The 13,726-nt window shown below is 34.0% G+C and overlaps 2 protein-coding genes across 6 annotated transcripts in view; one reads left to right on the plus strand and one right to left on the minus strand.

Moving 5' to 3' along the window:
* The window catches only part of LOC136409733 (translation initiation factor eIF2 assembly protein-like), an 89,485-nt gene that overhangs the window by 33,133 nt on the left and 42,626 nt on the right, over positions 1–13,726 (plus strand). The window lies entirely within an intron of this gene.
* Positions 1–13,726, minus strand: part of kmr (kramer) — a 28,356-nt gene that overhangs the window by 12,881 nt on the left and 1,749 nt on the right. For 2 of the 5 annotated variants that reach the window (XM_066391415.1, XM_066391414.1), the window contains exons 2-4: positions 3,226–3,791; positions 1,334–1,541; positions 92–1,280 (exon numbers count right to left, since the gene is read on the minus strand). In XM_066391415.1, the coding sequence (XP_066247512.1) occupies positions 92–1,280; positions 1,334–1,541; positions 3,226–3,775 (1,947 nt within the window). In that variant the 5' untranslated portion in view covers positions 3,776–3,791. Of the gene's footprint in view, positions 1–91; positions 1,281–1,333; positions 1,542–3,225; positions 3,792–9,114; positions 9,565–13,726 lie in introns of those variants that run through there. The other 3 variants (XM_066391417.1, XM_066391416.1, XM_066391413.1) reach the window with 3 other exon arrangements.

A 13,726-nucleotide genomic window follows, 5' to 3' on the forward strand; every position in this document is an offset into this window, starting at 1 on the left:
GCATAGCCAAGGAAATGTTTATAAAAGCTTTGCCATAGTTGTTAAAATCAAAAACAGAGTAGATATTTTCGGTCTAAAACCCATGACCTACCTTCCTTTCCCCTTCCAGCCTAGTGACATTCTCTTCAAAATTATTGCTCTGAGCCAATCTGGCACTTGCTGATCTCGTGAACTGATCAGGTACCAGTGTCCTCATATACTGCTGCTCCTGCCCAGAGAAGTATTCTCTGGAAATGCTGTCATTCTCCAACAATGAACTTTCACTTAAAGCGCTCCTGCTTCTCACTGGTTGAAAACTCTGAATTTCCTGCTCTTTGAAAGGTTGACTATAAGAATATGTATCTAAATCATATTTTTCTCTATGCTTTCGGTGGCTAGGGTCCGTTTGCTGGTAATTCAAGGGCATTTTCTGCAAGTACTGAGCGCTTTTCCGCATTTTTTCCGCATATCTTTCTTGAGAGTAAAAGTAGTCATTGTCTCGTTCTCTAGAGTCGGAGAAATAGTTGTTAGGTCTAGGTATAAGATCGCAGTCTTTTGAGCACATGTTGATATCTAAACTGGATTTAGGCCTCGGTTGCTGTACCACTGGCAAAACGGACGGATTTGTATCTAGTTTTTGCGGCTTATATTCCAGAAAATCTGCACTGTGAGGTCGCGATATCGTTTGAACTGGAGCTCGTCTCATAGGAACTGGATCTGGATAGGGCCGTCGCAACATTTCCATCGGAGGAGGAGCATATCCCTTTACCATAGGGTAAGCTACGTTTAGTGTCGGATATGCCCTTTTTAAAACACTGTCTGGAGCCACAGGACTTAAGGGACGTTTATACATCCCTTGTTCTGTATAAATATCTTCATAATCAGAAGGATTCCGGTATTTTGTTAAATTACTTCTGCCATAAGCTTCAGGAGTTCTCCTGTCTACATTCTGAGCAGCCATGAACACAGCATCGTGGTATAATTGCTCCTGTGGATTGGCTCTTCCATACATAGTAGAAGGGCTTTTTGCTACTTGATAATTAGAGTATCTATCCAAGATTTCTGGACCAGGGGAGCAGTAGCCATCGGTCATTCTCCGAGGCTTTGGAGGGGCATTGGCGTACAAAGGCTGATTGTATTGATTCAGTTCTTGTTGGCTGGAGTTGCTAAATTCCGTAGTATTGCTAGAGGTGTGGTTATGGACGACTTTGTTAGAGAGAGAATTATTCGTTATCGTCTGTCCCGAAGGGGTGCTATTGCTCTTAAAGTTATTGGGCTCTGAAGTTGAACGTTGACTTTCTCTAAAAACATTGATATTTTAAGTAATCGTTAATTAAAATGCTAGAAAACTTACGCGTTGATTTGAAGGTTGCAAGCCAAATTAAGGACGTGAATCCACTGCATCATAAGTTCATGTGAATCTGCAGCTAATATGTAAGTTCTCATATTAGCATGTTCACATTTGAAAGCGAACTTCCGGGTTACTTTATCATCAGGACCACAAACTGAAACTTTATAGGAAGGAAGCAAAATTGAGCCCAGGACCTTCTCTTCTTGCGATCCTACAAAGCGTCTTTCATTAACGATCTTTTGCTTAAAGTCGGTTATAGTGAGCATTAACATGATGTAGGTCCATTCCAACAGAGAAGTAATTCAAAAATACACCATACCGGTTGGGATATTGTACCTAGTGTATAGATGTGATTGGTAGAAAAAATACTAAAATATAGGGCGTCTCATAAAAAGCGGGCGAAACTAACCCTGTTATTATTGAACGGATTTTGATAAATTAAAAACCAAATAAAATTATATAAACAGTCGGGATACATATACAGGATGTTGTAAAACTTTGCACAGAGTTTTAGTTTCTACATTGAAGAATTATAAAAGAAACTTCCTATAAACAGAAGTCCACAAATGTTTGATTCCAGAGATACTTACAAGCTATTAAAATTTGAATATGGCTCTCAATGATTTCGTCACAGCTCCGGAAGTTCTTAAGATATTTATATATGACATATAAGGCTATAGTGATAGGTGTTATCCACTTACTTGTTCTAACAATTTTCGCCCCAACACCATTATCATTCTGTAAACCTTCAACATCAGGATCTAGAGATGTTGTTTAAAAAAATTAAGGTTTAAAGAAAAAATTTAATGAAAAATAATAATTCAGATTTTTATCTTATTTTTCACAAAAATATTTATATTTTTCAGTTCACAAGAAGCATTTTCAAACCTTGGCAATTTAAATTTTAAAGATCTTCCAAGATCTTTAATGTTGATGCACGCTCGAGTTTTTGAAACTAAAGTCGATGTTTTGATAAATTTTTGAAAATTTTTAAAATTCTAAATTCTTTTTTAGAACTAGTTCTTTTGAACCTTAAATTTTTTTCGAATTTTTCAAAATTGGTTTTATTCAAAATTGTTGACCTTCCAAATTATTGTTTAAATGTCCATAAATTTTCAAAACAGTTTTAAACCATATCCGCCCGAGACTTCATATATCTTAAAAAATTTACACTGTGTGACTCTAAAATTATAGTAATGCGCTCTTTGTTAGGTCGATGCCTTACAGTATATTGCCAATTCCCGTCACTTGGAACATGAGAAACTTTGATAATTAGGGCTTCAGACCAAAAATCCATTAATATCCTCTTCTCCAACAGTTTCGGCAAAATTATAAAAACTAGAGGTTTTGGGCATTTAAACACTACAAATTTTGGTCATTGGAGCGTCATGGATATTTAAAAATTAATCATTAACCCTTTTGAAATTACATCTACATAATTTTTGAAGCAAAAAATTAATAGAGCGCCTAAAAATTTTCATGTACTTTGATCTGTAACTGTGGCCACAATTTGACATAATCGATTTTTTTCAACCAACGATGACTTCAGCCCCAAAGGAATGTATTTTAGGACACAGGTTTATAGGAAGAAACAGTCTTATTTTAATTTCAAAAATACTCCCTTAAAATATTTGCACTTAATTTTGAACTACCTTGTATAGTACAAGAAAATTATACAAGTGTTCCAGAGTTCGCGATCATTTGCGAAATCAAAATTATCGTCAAAAATATCCTCCTTTTTCAATATTTTTCTACGAATTATTTTTGAGAAATACCCAGTACATATTTCTAATGATACGTAAATTGGTTTAGTAACTTCTGTATGGGAACGGATATACATAAGTATATTGCATTATCATTACTGCTGTAACTAATTTTAATGCGTCCTCACGAACCTTTATAATAAAACAAGCAGTATTCCGACAGCACGAACCACCTCTTCCTCCACAACATGAGCCCTTCAGAACCTTGCTTATGCAACCACCCTTGCAAAGTTACAGGGGCATTTGGAGGCCTTCGAGCCGAAGGCGATCTTAATTGTTTCTTTTCTCCTTCTTTGGTTTTGTGTTTTGGCGTTTGAGATTTCGATTCCGGTTCTTTACTGTTTTCTTGCTTCAATGGTTCTTCGTTCTGGAGCGGGATTTGTGTTGCTTGTTGAGGAGGATTGAGAATCACCTGCGCATTATGCTGATGCGCATATTGGGCCACATACTGTTGGAAGTGCCTATGGGCTGTCTGGTGCATCACCTGCTGACTATTGATATTAAGGAGGAAGGGAGACTGTGCAGGATGAGGATGGCCTTTATTGTAGATTTGGGGGTGTTGGTGCATCATGGGGTAGAATTGGGGAGCTGTAATGTGCTGGTGAGTGTGTCTTATAGGATCATTGTTCTGCGTGTCTTGAGACTGATTTTCGAAGGTGTGAGATTTCTGAAGTTTGTCCATTTTGTGGGGATCGATCCTGGAACAATAATCTACTAATAATCTTCAACAATAACAAATCTATTGTGTTGCATCATTAATAGCTACGTTGTGAGGGAGTAATTAGCAATTTAGACGCTAATTAATTCCACGAGTGCTAGTTCTAAATAATAACAATAAGGAATTTTACACAACTGTTTCAAACAATAGACGGTAATTTGTAGTGTTTTACATGTATTGGGGCTTTGAAGGATAAAGGAACTCTTTAATTGGAGAAAGTAATGAATAACGTTTAGTTAAAACCGTTTAAATCGCATTCAATTCAGTTTCAGCCTGTTGATACGCCAGTTGAATACTTATGGTACCTAGAGTGTACCTGATCTGATCGGCCAAAAAATATTTCAAAAAATCAACAATTTATATTTTTGATTAAAAAAAGATTTTCTTTTTAGACATTTTCACCCTTTATCCACTTTCCTCTTGTATTTTTAACGACCACTTTCGTTTCGCTTATGGAGGAAATAAGGACTTCATCGTGGGGGAGCTTTTTCAAAAGGCTCTTTAATGACTGCCCTCTTGACGGTGTGTACAAGTTATTAATACCTGAAAGGCATTATGAGAACATAGATATATGTATATGAGAACATTCATTCAAATAAGAAGCTCCTGGGAATTGGGCAAATTACGTGGAGAAAAATAATTCAAAGAAATGGCGATTTATATCTCGCAATCTGTGACTTTTTAATTTTAATAATGTTTTATTGATTATCTCACCCTGATTATGTGCATTTAACAAGTTACTGCGGAATTATTATTAAAGTTAGAAAAAATTGTTTCTACAGAGTGTTTCCAAAAATGTGGGCAATATTCCGGAACTGAAAAGCTCTTATCAAAAAATTATTTTCGTGCTTGTAAATTGTTTTCCAAAAACTTACCCTTACAGAAATATAGATCTTCAAAATTTGATAGCGAAAATGTTAATTTCTTAATAACTTTCCTTCTAGTTGACGGAATTGAATGAATTTTGAGTTAGTCGTATATCATTCCAACATTAATAAAACAGTATTTGATAGTTCTTTCTATATCTTCAGGAAGGCGAAGGGGAGGCTATCTCCAATTTATTTATCCCTAAACTTTTAAGGTCTTAGTTTTTTTTTACCGTTATGTGGTTTATTAGATTACTGGCATACCAAAAAAAAGGTACTCTTAGTTGATGTACGTAAACCGAACTGTTTTCCAGAAAAATGCCATTTAGTCAAAAGACGTATTTTACAAAAGTAATGGAATTTTTAAATTTGAAATTTACCAGCAGAAAAAGAGAACCAGAAGAAATATCACAATAAAATGCACAGCCAAATAAAAACTTAAAGTAATAAATTTATTTTTAACAATTTCAATACAAAAATGTTGTTTATTTCGATGTCTAAATGGTAGAGTAAAAAATATACGCAAAATTCCATTACGTTTGTAAAATACTACCTTCGACAAAATGGTGATTTTCTGGAAAACGGTTCGGTTTATATACATCAACCAAAAGTTTTTTTTTTTAAGTAACCTGAACCTGAACTAACCTAATAAACCACATAACGGTTTTAAAAAAACCAACGATCTTAAAAGTTTAGGGATGAAGAAGTTGAAGGTAACCTCCCCTCCGTCTCCTTGAAGATGTAGAAGGTAAGGTTAGGTCCTAACTTGTTAACCTTGGTACGATTCACGAGTGACTCAAAATTAATTAAATTTCATCAACTGGAAGAAAAATTATTTAAAAAATATCATTTTCACTATCAAGTTTTGAAGAGCTACATTTCTATAAGGACAAATTTTTGGAAAATAATTTACAAACATAGTACAATCTTTTGACAAAAACACATATATTTTTAGAGACGCCCTGTATAAATGTTATAGATTTAGTCATATATTTTTAACATTCGCTATCGGGAAAGAGAAAAAAACATAATGGACTTGGAATATTAACCAAAAATTAAGTGCGTAGATGGACTTCAAGGGGGAAATCTTTGAAAAATTTGGAGGTAAAAAGTTCTTATTAACATGGGTCTGCTCTGGCTACGTTCTCGAGGGGAGGTATTCAAATTAAAATTATAATTTCATCTTTTCATTATATTTTCATGCAATAACGCGGCACTCTGACGAAATTTTGCGTATCAGGAAAATTGATGAGAAATTCAGATATTTAATCAGTTTGTTGTTTACTGATATTGGGCGCGGCATAGTGTGATACTGATAAATTGGTATAACTTTTCGTAGCTAACTCAATGTTATTTTTGAATTAAAAAAACATCCAAAAGCTTTAACGATCAAAGGTACTCTCGCTCAAAACAACCGTTCTGGGAAAATACGAATTTAAAAAGTGAACTTGTACTATCAAAATAACAACTATTGCACAACCAAACTATCAAAAAAATAAAATTAAATAGTATTATTGATAATAAATTAATAATATTTGCAATTATTGTTGAAAATGACCACCGCCTTCTGAAACGCGTGCATCAACTTGCCTCAATACTGTTTGGCGAACTTCTTTCGAATGTGTTTGGTGCATGTTTAATAATGGCACATAACTCAAATATTCTGTTTCTTAGATCTTTTTCCTTTTGAACTATATTTTATAAACTAGCGATTTCCTAGCGACCTCATAAGAAATAATTTTAAGGATTCATGTCAGATGATTTGGATCTGGGAGGCCATACATGAAGTCCTGCTCTTCTTATTTAATGGATAGAGATGTGTGTGGGGTAGAAGTGTGGCAGTACACCATCATGCATAAATCACATTTATTGTGTTATCGTGTTCCAAAAACCTTCGGTGCCGTAGTTCAAATTTTCAGAGAAAATTCTACTTGATCATGATTTTCTATGAAAGGCTGCAGATTCTTTGTAGCCCAAATGTAGTTATTGAGAAAATTAGCGATGGCGTTACATGAAGGCGAAATTTCATCTATGAAAAGAACATTACTTAGAAGATTCGAGTTGCTGCAAGTAAAAAAAATCTATTCTGAGAGGAAATCCCGAAGTAATAGAACCTGCACAAGATAATACCTGCATAGGATAAGAATAAAGCTGTTAAGCTTTTACAATTTATTCCACAATTACATATGTAATGTTCGATTTACAGCACTTTTCGTGAAATATGCATTGTCCTGAAACTGTCAGTTTTTGTGTGAATATTAATCTTTCTCACTTGCTGTGAGGTTTTTAAAATTCACTACTAATACATTTTCTGATTTTGCTGCCGTAGAAACACGTATATTATTTTAAAAGTCTTACTTTGCATGCATTCTTTCTTTGTTCAATGCTGTTTTAGACATAAATTACACAAGATGTACTGATATTTTGATAATAAAAGATAAAATTTTAATTTTTTTTTCCAGAATGGCTACCCTTCGTGAGACACTAAAAGTGCTTTTTATCGATAAAAGTTAATCGAGAATAGGTTTTTTTTAATAAAAAATGACATATAGAGAGAGCTACAAAAAAGTTATGGCTCTTTAAATTCAGTTATATCACAGCATACAGCGCCCTCTTTCAATAAACAAAAAACTGCGTAAATATTCGAGTTTTCCACCATCAACTTTTCCGGTAAGTAAAATTTCGTCAGAATCCCGCGTAATTGGTCAGAAATATAATCAAAAAACGAAATTCAACTTTTAATTTAAATAAGCTGTATTTGGGAATTTAACCGTTGCTGACTCATCTTGATATCAACTTTTTATTTAAAAATGTTTTAAAGATTCATGCCTTTGTCTACATCTTTAATTATGACCCTGTATATTATATTTTCATTACATAGAACTTTTTATAGTGAGTTACAAAATATATGGTGCTTATTATCTCAAACTGTTTCTAACGTATTATTTCTACGGAGTATACAGAGTGTATCAAATTGCCTTGGCCAGCAATTAATTATGTCAAAACTGCGTAAAAAATGAGAAAACGGCTTAAATCCAACGTTACAAGTTCAAGGCAGACGTATGGATTAAATATCATTTTAGCCAGTCCGCATGGCTCTTAAAAAATGCAATAACCTTGAAAATATTTCAGGAATTTAAAAGCGCAACAATATACGAGGGCTTGATCTAAAATAAAGAAGGTGAATCCTGTTCAACTTTTCTGAGCCACTGTATATCTCTAAATTTATGTTCAACCTATGCGTCTTTCTCTGCCCTTTTATATTTAAACGATTTTCCTATCTGTGTAAGACTAAGATATTTCTTGGCAAGATAATTTGGTACCTTGTGTATTTTTAAAATTGAAGAAAATTATTGGAGATAAAAATCCTACATGCTTGAAATCAGCATGAAAAATGCTGTCCATTGGAGAAATAACATATAGGGTGACTCATAACAAAAAGGCAACTTTGGTTCATTTCATTGACCAATGATAGTCGATTGTTTTTTTCGTAACATATGAGAAAAATGTGTGCGAAAAGTCATAACTTTAGTATAAATAACCTTTTCTACCTTCGCTATTAGCAGGCCAATTCTGGAAATTAACCATGTAGAACGTCTATTAAAATTAATGGTCAAATATTCCAGAAGCAGTTTAAGTAAAAGAAACGAAATTTCCTGCTAAGGGGTTAACGATGGCATTAACGGAAATGTTGCCGGGTTTATGTTTCTTCACATAGATGCTACAACTTCCTTATTTCAAAGAAGGTACCTACGCAGGATTAATTTTTTCACTTCTGTGTGCAGTTCTATGTACTACGAAGCATATTCCAAGTGTCCTAAGTATCTTTAATGTTAATCTTTAATGGCATTTGAGGTAATGGAGCAAAACGGTTTTTCCGCAGTTCAACGCAGTGCTGAGACCGCGGGTTAATGTTTTAAATCGAAAATCCCATATGTTTTTCACTTTTTTATCTCCTCGGAAAATTCTCTGCATATTTCATGAAACATTCCATATGTAAAATTTTCCGAGTGGTTTCCAAAATATTAATGTTTCAAAGGTTGACATCTACAGAGAGGTTGATCGCGGTAAAATTGACTAGTCAGAGCGATTTATTCCATCCATTGTTCCAATGTACATTATCAATTTAGATCCTTCGACTGGTTTAATAATAAATCCAATGTCGAACTAGTTTCAGGCCATACGCTTTAAAGATAAATAAACTAAAGTTTTTCAAATCAATCTCGAACTCCGCGATAATATTATTTTAACACATCCATTGACGCGTTAATGTATGTGTTTTCCAACTATGATATAATTATAACATTCTGAATTTTCTGTGTTATGCGAGTTCTCGACAATGGATGAATATTCTCTAGGTTTAATGGCCGTTTATTTTCCGGCCGTTAACTAAGAGTGACGAGCAACCGAATTCTTAAAATTAGTTTCTTCACTTACCATTCCCAAATTTGCCACAAACAAGAGAACATGACGGAATTGCAATGTATATCACATTCACCACAACGATTTTACATAGTAAAACCTATATTTAGGTCACCATTTTTGATCGAGCTTTTTTCGTAGATTCTAAGCATGGTTGCGAAAGGTTCAATAGCACCAGAGGACACAAAAATTTATACGTGTGCATTCGGTAAAGGGAGAGGGTAATAATACCCAGTAATACCAAGGAAGGGCTGTAATTTTAACAGAGGATCGGGAAATGCAATCTGAATTCCACTGCCGGGGTTTGAAGGACGCTTGCGCCCTCGATGTAGTCCAGTAGACTAAGGGATGAAAAGCCATAAGAGTTCTACTTGCTCGTTGAGGTATGTGATGTAATATTCTCAATTTCTTTATGTACGTGTGCTTCTCTTTAGCTGTCGGATGATCCGTAAACGTTTTGTCGATTAAAATGAAATTGACGAAAATGAAAAGGAAGTGCATCTGCTGTGCCTAACTCGACCGACCTATATCGGTTAGGATTGTCATAGAAATAAGGCATTTTGCTAAGGGTCAAGGAGACAAGGAGGGGATTATACCCACTAGGTTTGGTGAAAAGGATCAAAGACTTTTTGCCTAGGTCCCGAGGGTCTGCCGCCGGTGGGTTTCAATTTTAATACATTAGAATTTCGAGGCATTGTAGGGATTAATTTGAATTTTTTGAGTGAGACACGCACGTGAAGCAACGCGATTTTCCTCGTCGATACGACTGCACTCGGTGACTTAATCTAATTGCGTTTAAAAACCGGACTGACGACAAGAATAATCGGTCTAATGGCATTAGAAAGTCTTAATGAATATCTCTCAGAAGAGACGCAATTAGTCACAAAATCGTGATTTAATACAGTTTGCGGTAATTTGCCATTCGGGGAGAAGCAATAGCCCTTACCTAGAAGCAGCTAAAAGTAGGACGTCCATTGCGGAGCAAAAGTAAAAGTAAACCTATCCCATTAAACTTTTCGATAATGCTAAAAATACGCACTTAAAAATAAACCATGCTCGGCCACCGATTTTTAAAAAATACACACACCAAGAGCTTGCTTTCGATAGTAATTAATTTCGCTTAGATTGACATAATCGGGGACACAAACAAACTTTAGCTAAAACCTTATCAGGATTGTGCAGTACATCTCGCACTTCACTTAACGGCCGTGTTTGTTTAAGTTTAGATTAGCTTCGTATGTTTCAGTAGAGGGGCTTTTTTAAAATGGCCTTTCAAAATTCGAAACACGCTGTAATACGAGTTTTTGTTGATAAACATGGCACGTATTCCAGGTTCAATAAGTTACACGATTTAATTGATTGTCGCTGAAAAGTTTTGTTGAGTCTTGTTCGATAAGCATGAAGCTATTAAGACAATAAAGACATTAAGGCTTAATTGGGCGAGGTTTTCGGTCTTAAATTGAGGCAAATTATGGTGGAATTAATAAGTAGTTATACGACACTTGCGTATTCAAGGTATATGAACACCCTGCATACCCTGCACATAAATTGTACCACCTTTTCCCCTGTTCATTTCTTAACAATTTTTTTAAAATTAATTCACACAGCATTAAATACGGCAAAAAATACAATTTTTTCACGTTTGTTTATTTTTTTAAATGTTGATTACGTCATCTGTAGAACGAAGTGGCCAATTTTTTAAAATTAAAACGTGAGTCAAGTGACGCTTCAAATTAAAGGTCTTTTAAAACTACATTTTTTCATCATTGTAAACCTATCAATTAATTTTTGAGAAAACGAGCTATAGATTTGGCAAAAAATGCAATATTCGGTTAAATAGTAAACAGAAAACTTGTTCATTGATAAGAAATTGCTTTATTTTCAATTGTCCGTTCACAGTCATTCATTAAAAAAAAAGGAATGAACAAATAAATAAAAATAACCAAAGACTTTTTGTGAGCACAAAATGGAAAACAAACTAACTGTCTATCAACAAAAAAGTTTTTTCATTGTTTACGTACTATTCACCTAAAGTATTGTATTTTTTACCAAATTTATAACTGTTTTTCTCAAAAACTAGTCGATAGATTTTCAATCGCAATACGTCATTGAATGTAGTTTGGAAAGACCTTTAATTTGAGATGTCACTTGACCCATGTTTCAGTTTTAAAAAATCGGCCATTTTCCCTATTGGGTGACGTAAACAATATTTCGAAAAATAAACAAACCTCAAAAGATAATATTTTTTATTCTATTTAATACTGTCTTTGATTTTTTTAACAGTAATAATTTGTTCGAAATTTAAAGGAAGAAGGGGGAAATTTAGAGACGCATGGCATACCGAATTAATCAACGAAATAACCCCCCCCCCCCCCCCCTGATTATAAACAAATAGAAGCAGAGAAAAAACGTGTGTAGTACAAGACAAAAAAGTACCAAAACTGTTATAGCAATATTGATAGTCGAGTCGAAATTAAGAAGTGTGATACGTTCGGCTCCAGACAATCCGGCAAGTCTGTCACTTGAGAATGAACAATCCAATTAAAGATCTATTACTGGATGGACTGCTACCCTCTGCACATACATTAAAATCTGTCGAACTTCTCAATCATAGCTTCTGTCATACATAACTTCGTTCGTTCGCGTACTTCTCGATTTTGTAGCGACTTTAAAAATAAAATTTGGCGTAAAGAATAGCTAAAAACAGACACATATTCCCGTGTAATATTTCTTAAGTGAGATGATATTGGGTTTGAAGGTTTGGTATGTTTTAGGTATGGAAGAAGTTATACAGAGTGTTCCAGAATAAGTTTCCCAATTGCTTATTGTAGGTTACTGGAAAACGGACCCATGTTCCTACGAACATGGGTCCGTTTTCTCTTCCTGCCTGGAATACAGGGTGACAAAAAAATTATTTTTTTTTTAGTTTTTTCCTAATAAGCCCTTTCTGACATTAAATAATTTTATGAAAAATAAGGAACGTAAAATAGGTGTAAGGGACACATCTTTTAAGGTGAAAAAATGTTTTTAATTTCACTAGTGGCATCTCCACTGATGTAATCTTGAACATTTTAAACGAAAAATATAATATGCTACTGGTTTAAAAACCAAAATAATTTTCTGATTGCTTCAGAGTTCTGTGAAAAAAGGTCTCTTGAATATTTTTCATAATATTTTTTATGGTGGGCAATTCTTACCATGCCATATTGTAATAGGGCCATATTTTTTTCTTCAATATTAGGACGCACCCTTCAAGAGGTGTTGATGTTTTTTTCCGATTTTACAATCTGTCCCCGGATGGGGTTGTCAAAGGAGAAAGTTTCTTATTTTTCATTTTATGAAAAAAATGTATTTTTAATAAATGTGATCTTCGTGGTGTTAATTAAACGAATTTTCAAAAAAATATAGTCCAATTATACCATGGTAAGAATATACATATACATTTTTTTAGGTTTCTCTTGTGTATTTGCTTTAAGTTTGCTTCCTTAGCACTTAACTGGTATCTCGTCTGTCCGGGAAAAGATATCCTGAATGTAAATCCAGTCAAACTGAAACTTTCCCTCTAATTCCCCGGTTGTTTATTTGAAAATTGTATAATCCCAAGCCTTATCAATTAAATAGAAAAGTGGTTTATTTAAGCAAGTCTTTATCTCTAAAAACGACCAAAAAGTCGTAATTTATGCCTATTTAAACAACTCGAGAATTTCAACCGTTATACGAGGCGCATTTTTACTTTTTGATACTACAAGGTTCTGTACGGTACCACCGTTTTCATGTTTCGGCATGGGTACGTAAACCCGAACTAATTAGTATATTTCTGTTATATGTTGCATTTTTAAACGGACATTTGGGCGTTAAATGTCTTAAGAGCTGGACATGAACCGTTTAGTACCAACAGGTTTTGTGGATAGACACAAATAAATGTATATTTCTGAACGAACATAAAAAAATTTCGTTGTGGTTTGTGAGATATTGAAGAATGCTCATTTAAAATCTTCAAATGTAAAATTTGAATATTTTTATGTCGAGTATATGTCTAAATTATCTGAATTTTACCATTAAACTACTATCAATCTGACACTGCGAAAAAGACCGAAGCTCACATTCAGGTGCGGGCCAAAGCAACGAATTCAACCAGGTGGCATGAAGTTGATTGAAAATTGTTGTTGTTTTCATGATCACTGTAATATTTTTAAAAGCTGCACTAAAAACATTCCTATAAAAGCAGTGAAGCGTTGAAATTTGGTAGAATAATTTTGACCTGTGTTGAGAAAGAGACAACAGAGTCCCTGACTTTCTTAGAAGTCACAGGACAAAAGGGCGTAGATACTTGAAAAGGTTCGGGTTTCTCGAAAAATTTTGGACAAGTGATGAACAGAATGCTTTCGATTCATTAGATTTTGTTAATTGATTTTTATGTGTTTTGAATAATTATTTTAATGTCCTACGTGGGTTCAAAAGGAAATAATAACTGTTTATTGATTATGATCTTCATGAATTTAATCTGATTTAATTTATCAGGACGATTCAGAAAAATCAGACTAGAGATCTTCTCTAAATAACTGTGATTCAGAAATTTAGTCGTCCATCTATTGAAATTCCTATGAATTATTCGAACTTTGAACCC

This window comes from Euwallacea similis, chromosome 6, assembly GCF_039881205.1.
Source record: "Euwallacea similis isolate ESF13 chromosome 6, ESF131.1, whole genome shotgun sequence".
Classification (NCBI taxonomy): Eukaryota; Metazoa; Arthropoda; class Insecta; order Coleoptera; family Curculionidae; genus Euwallacea; species Euwallacea similis.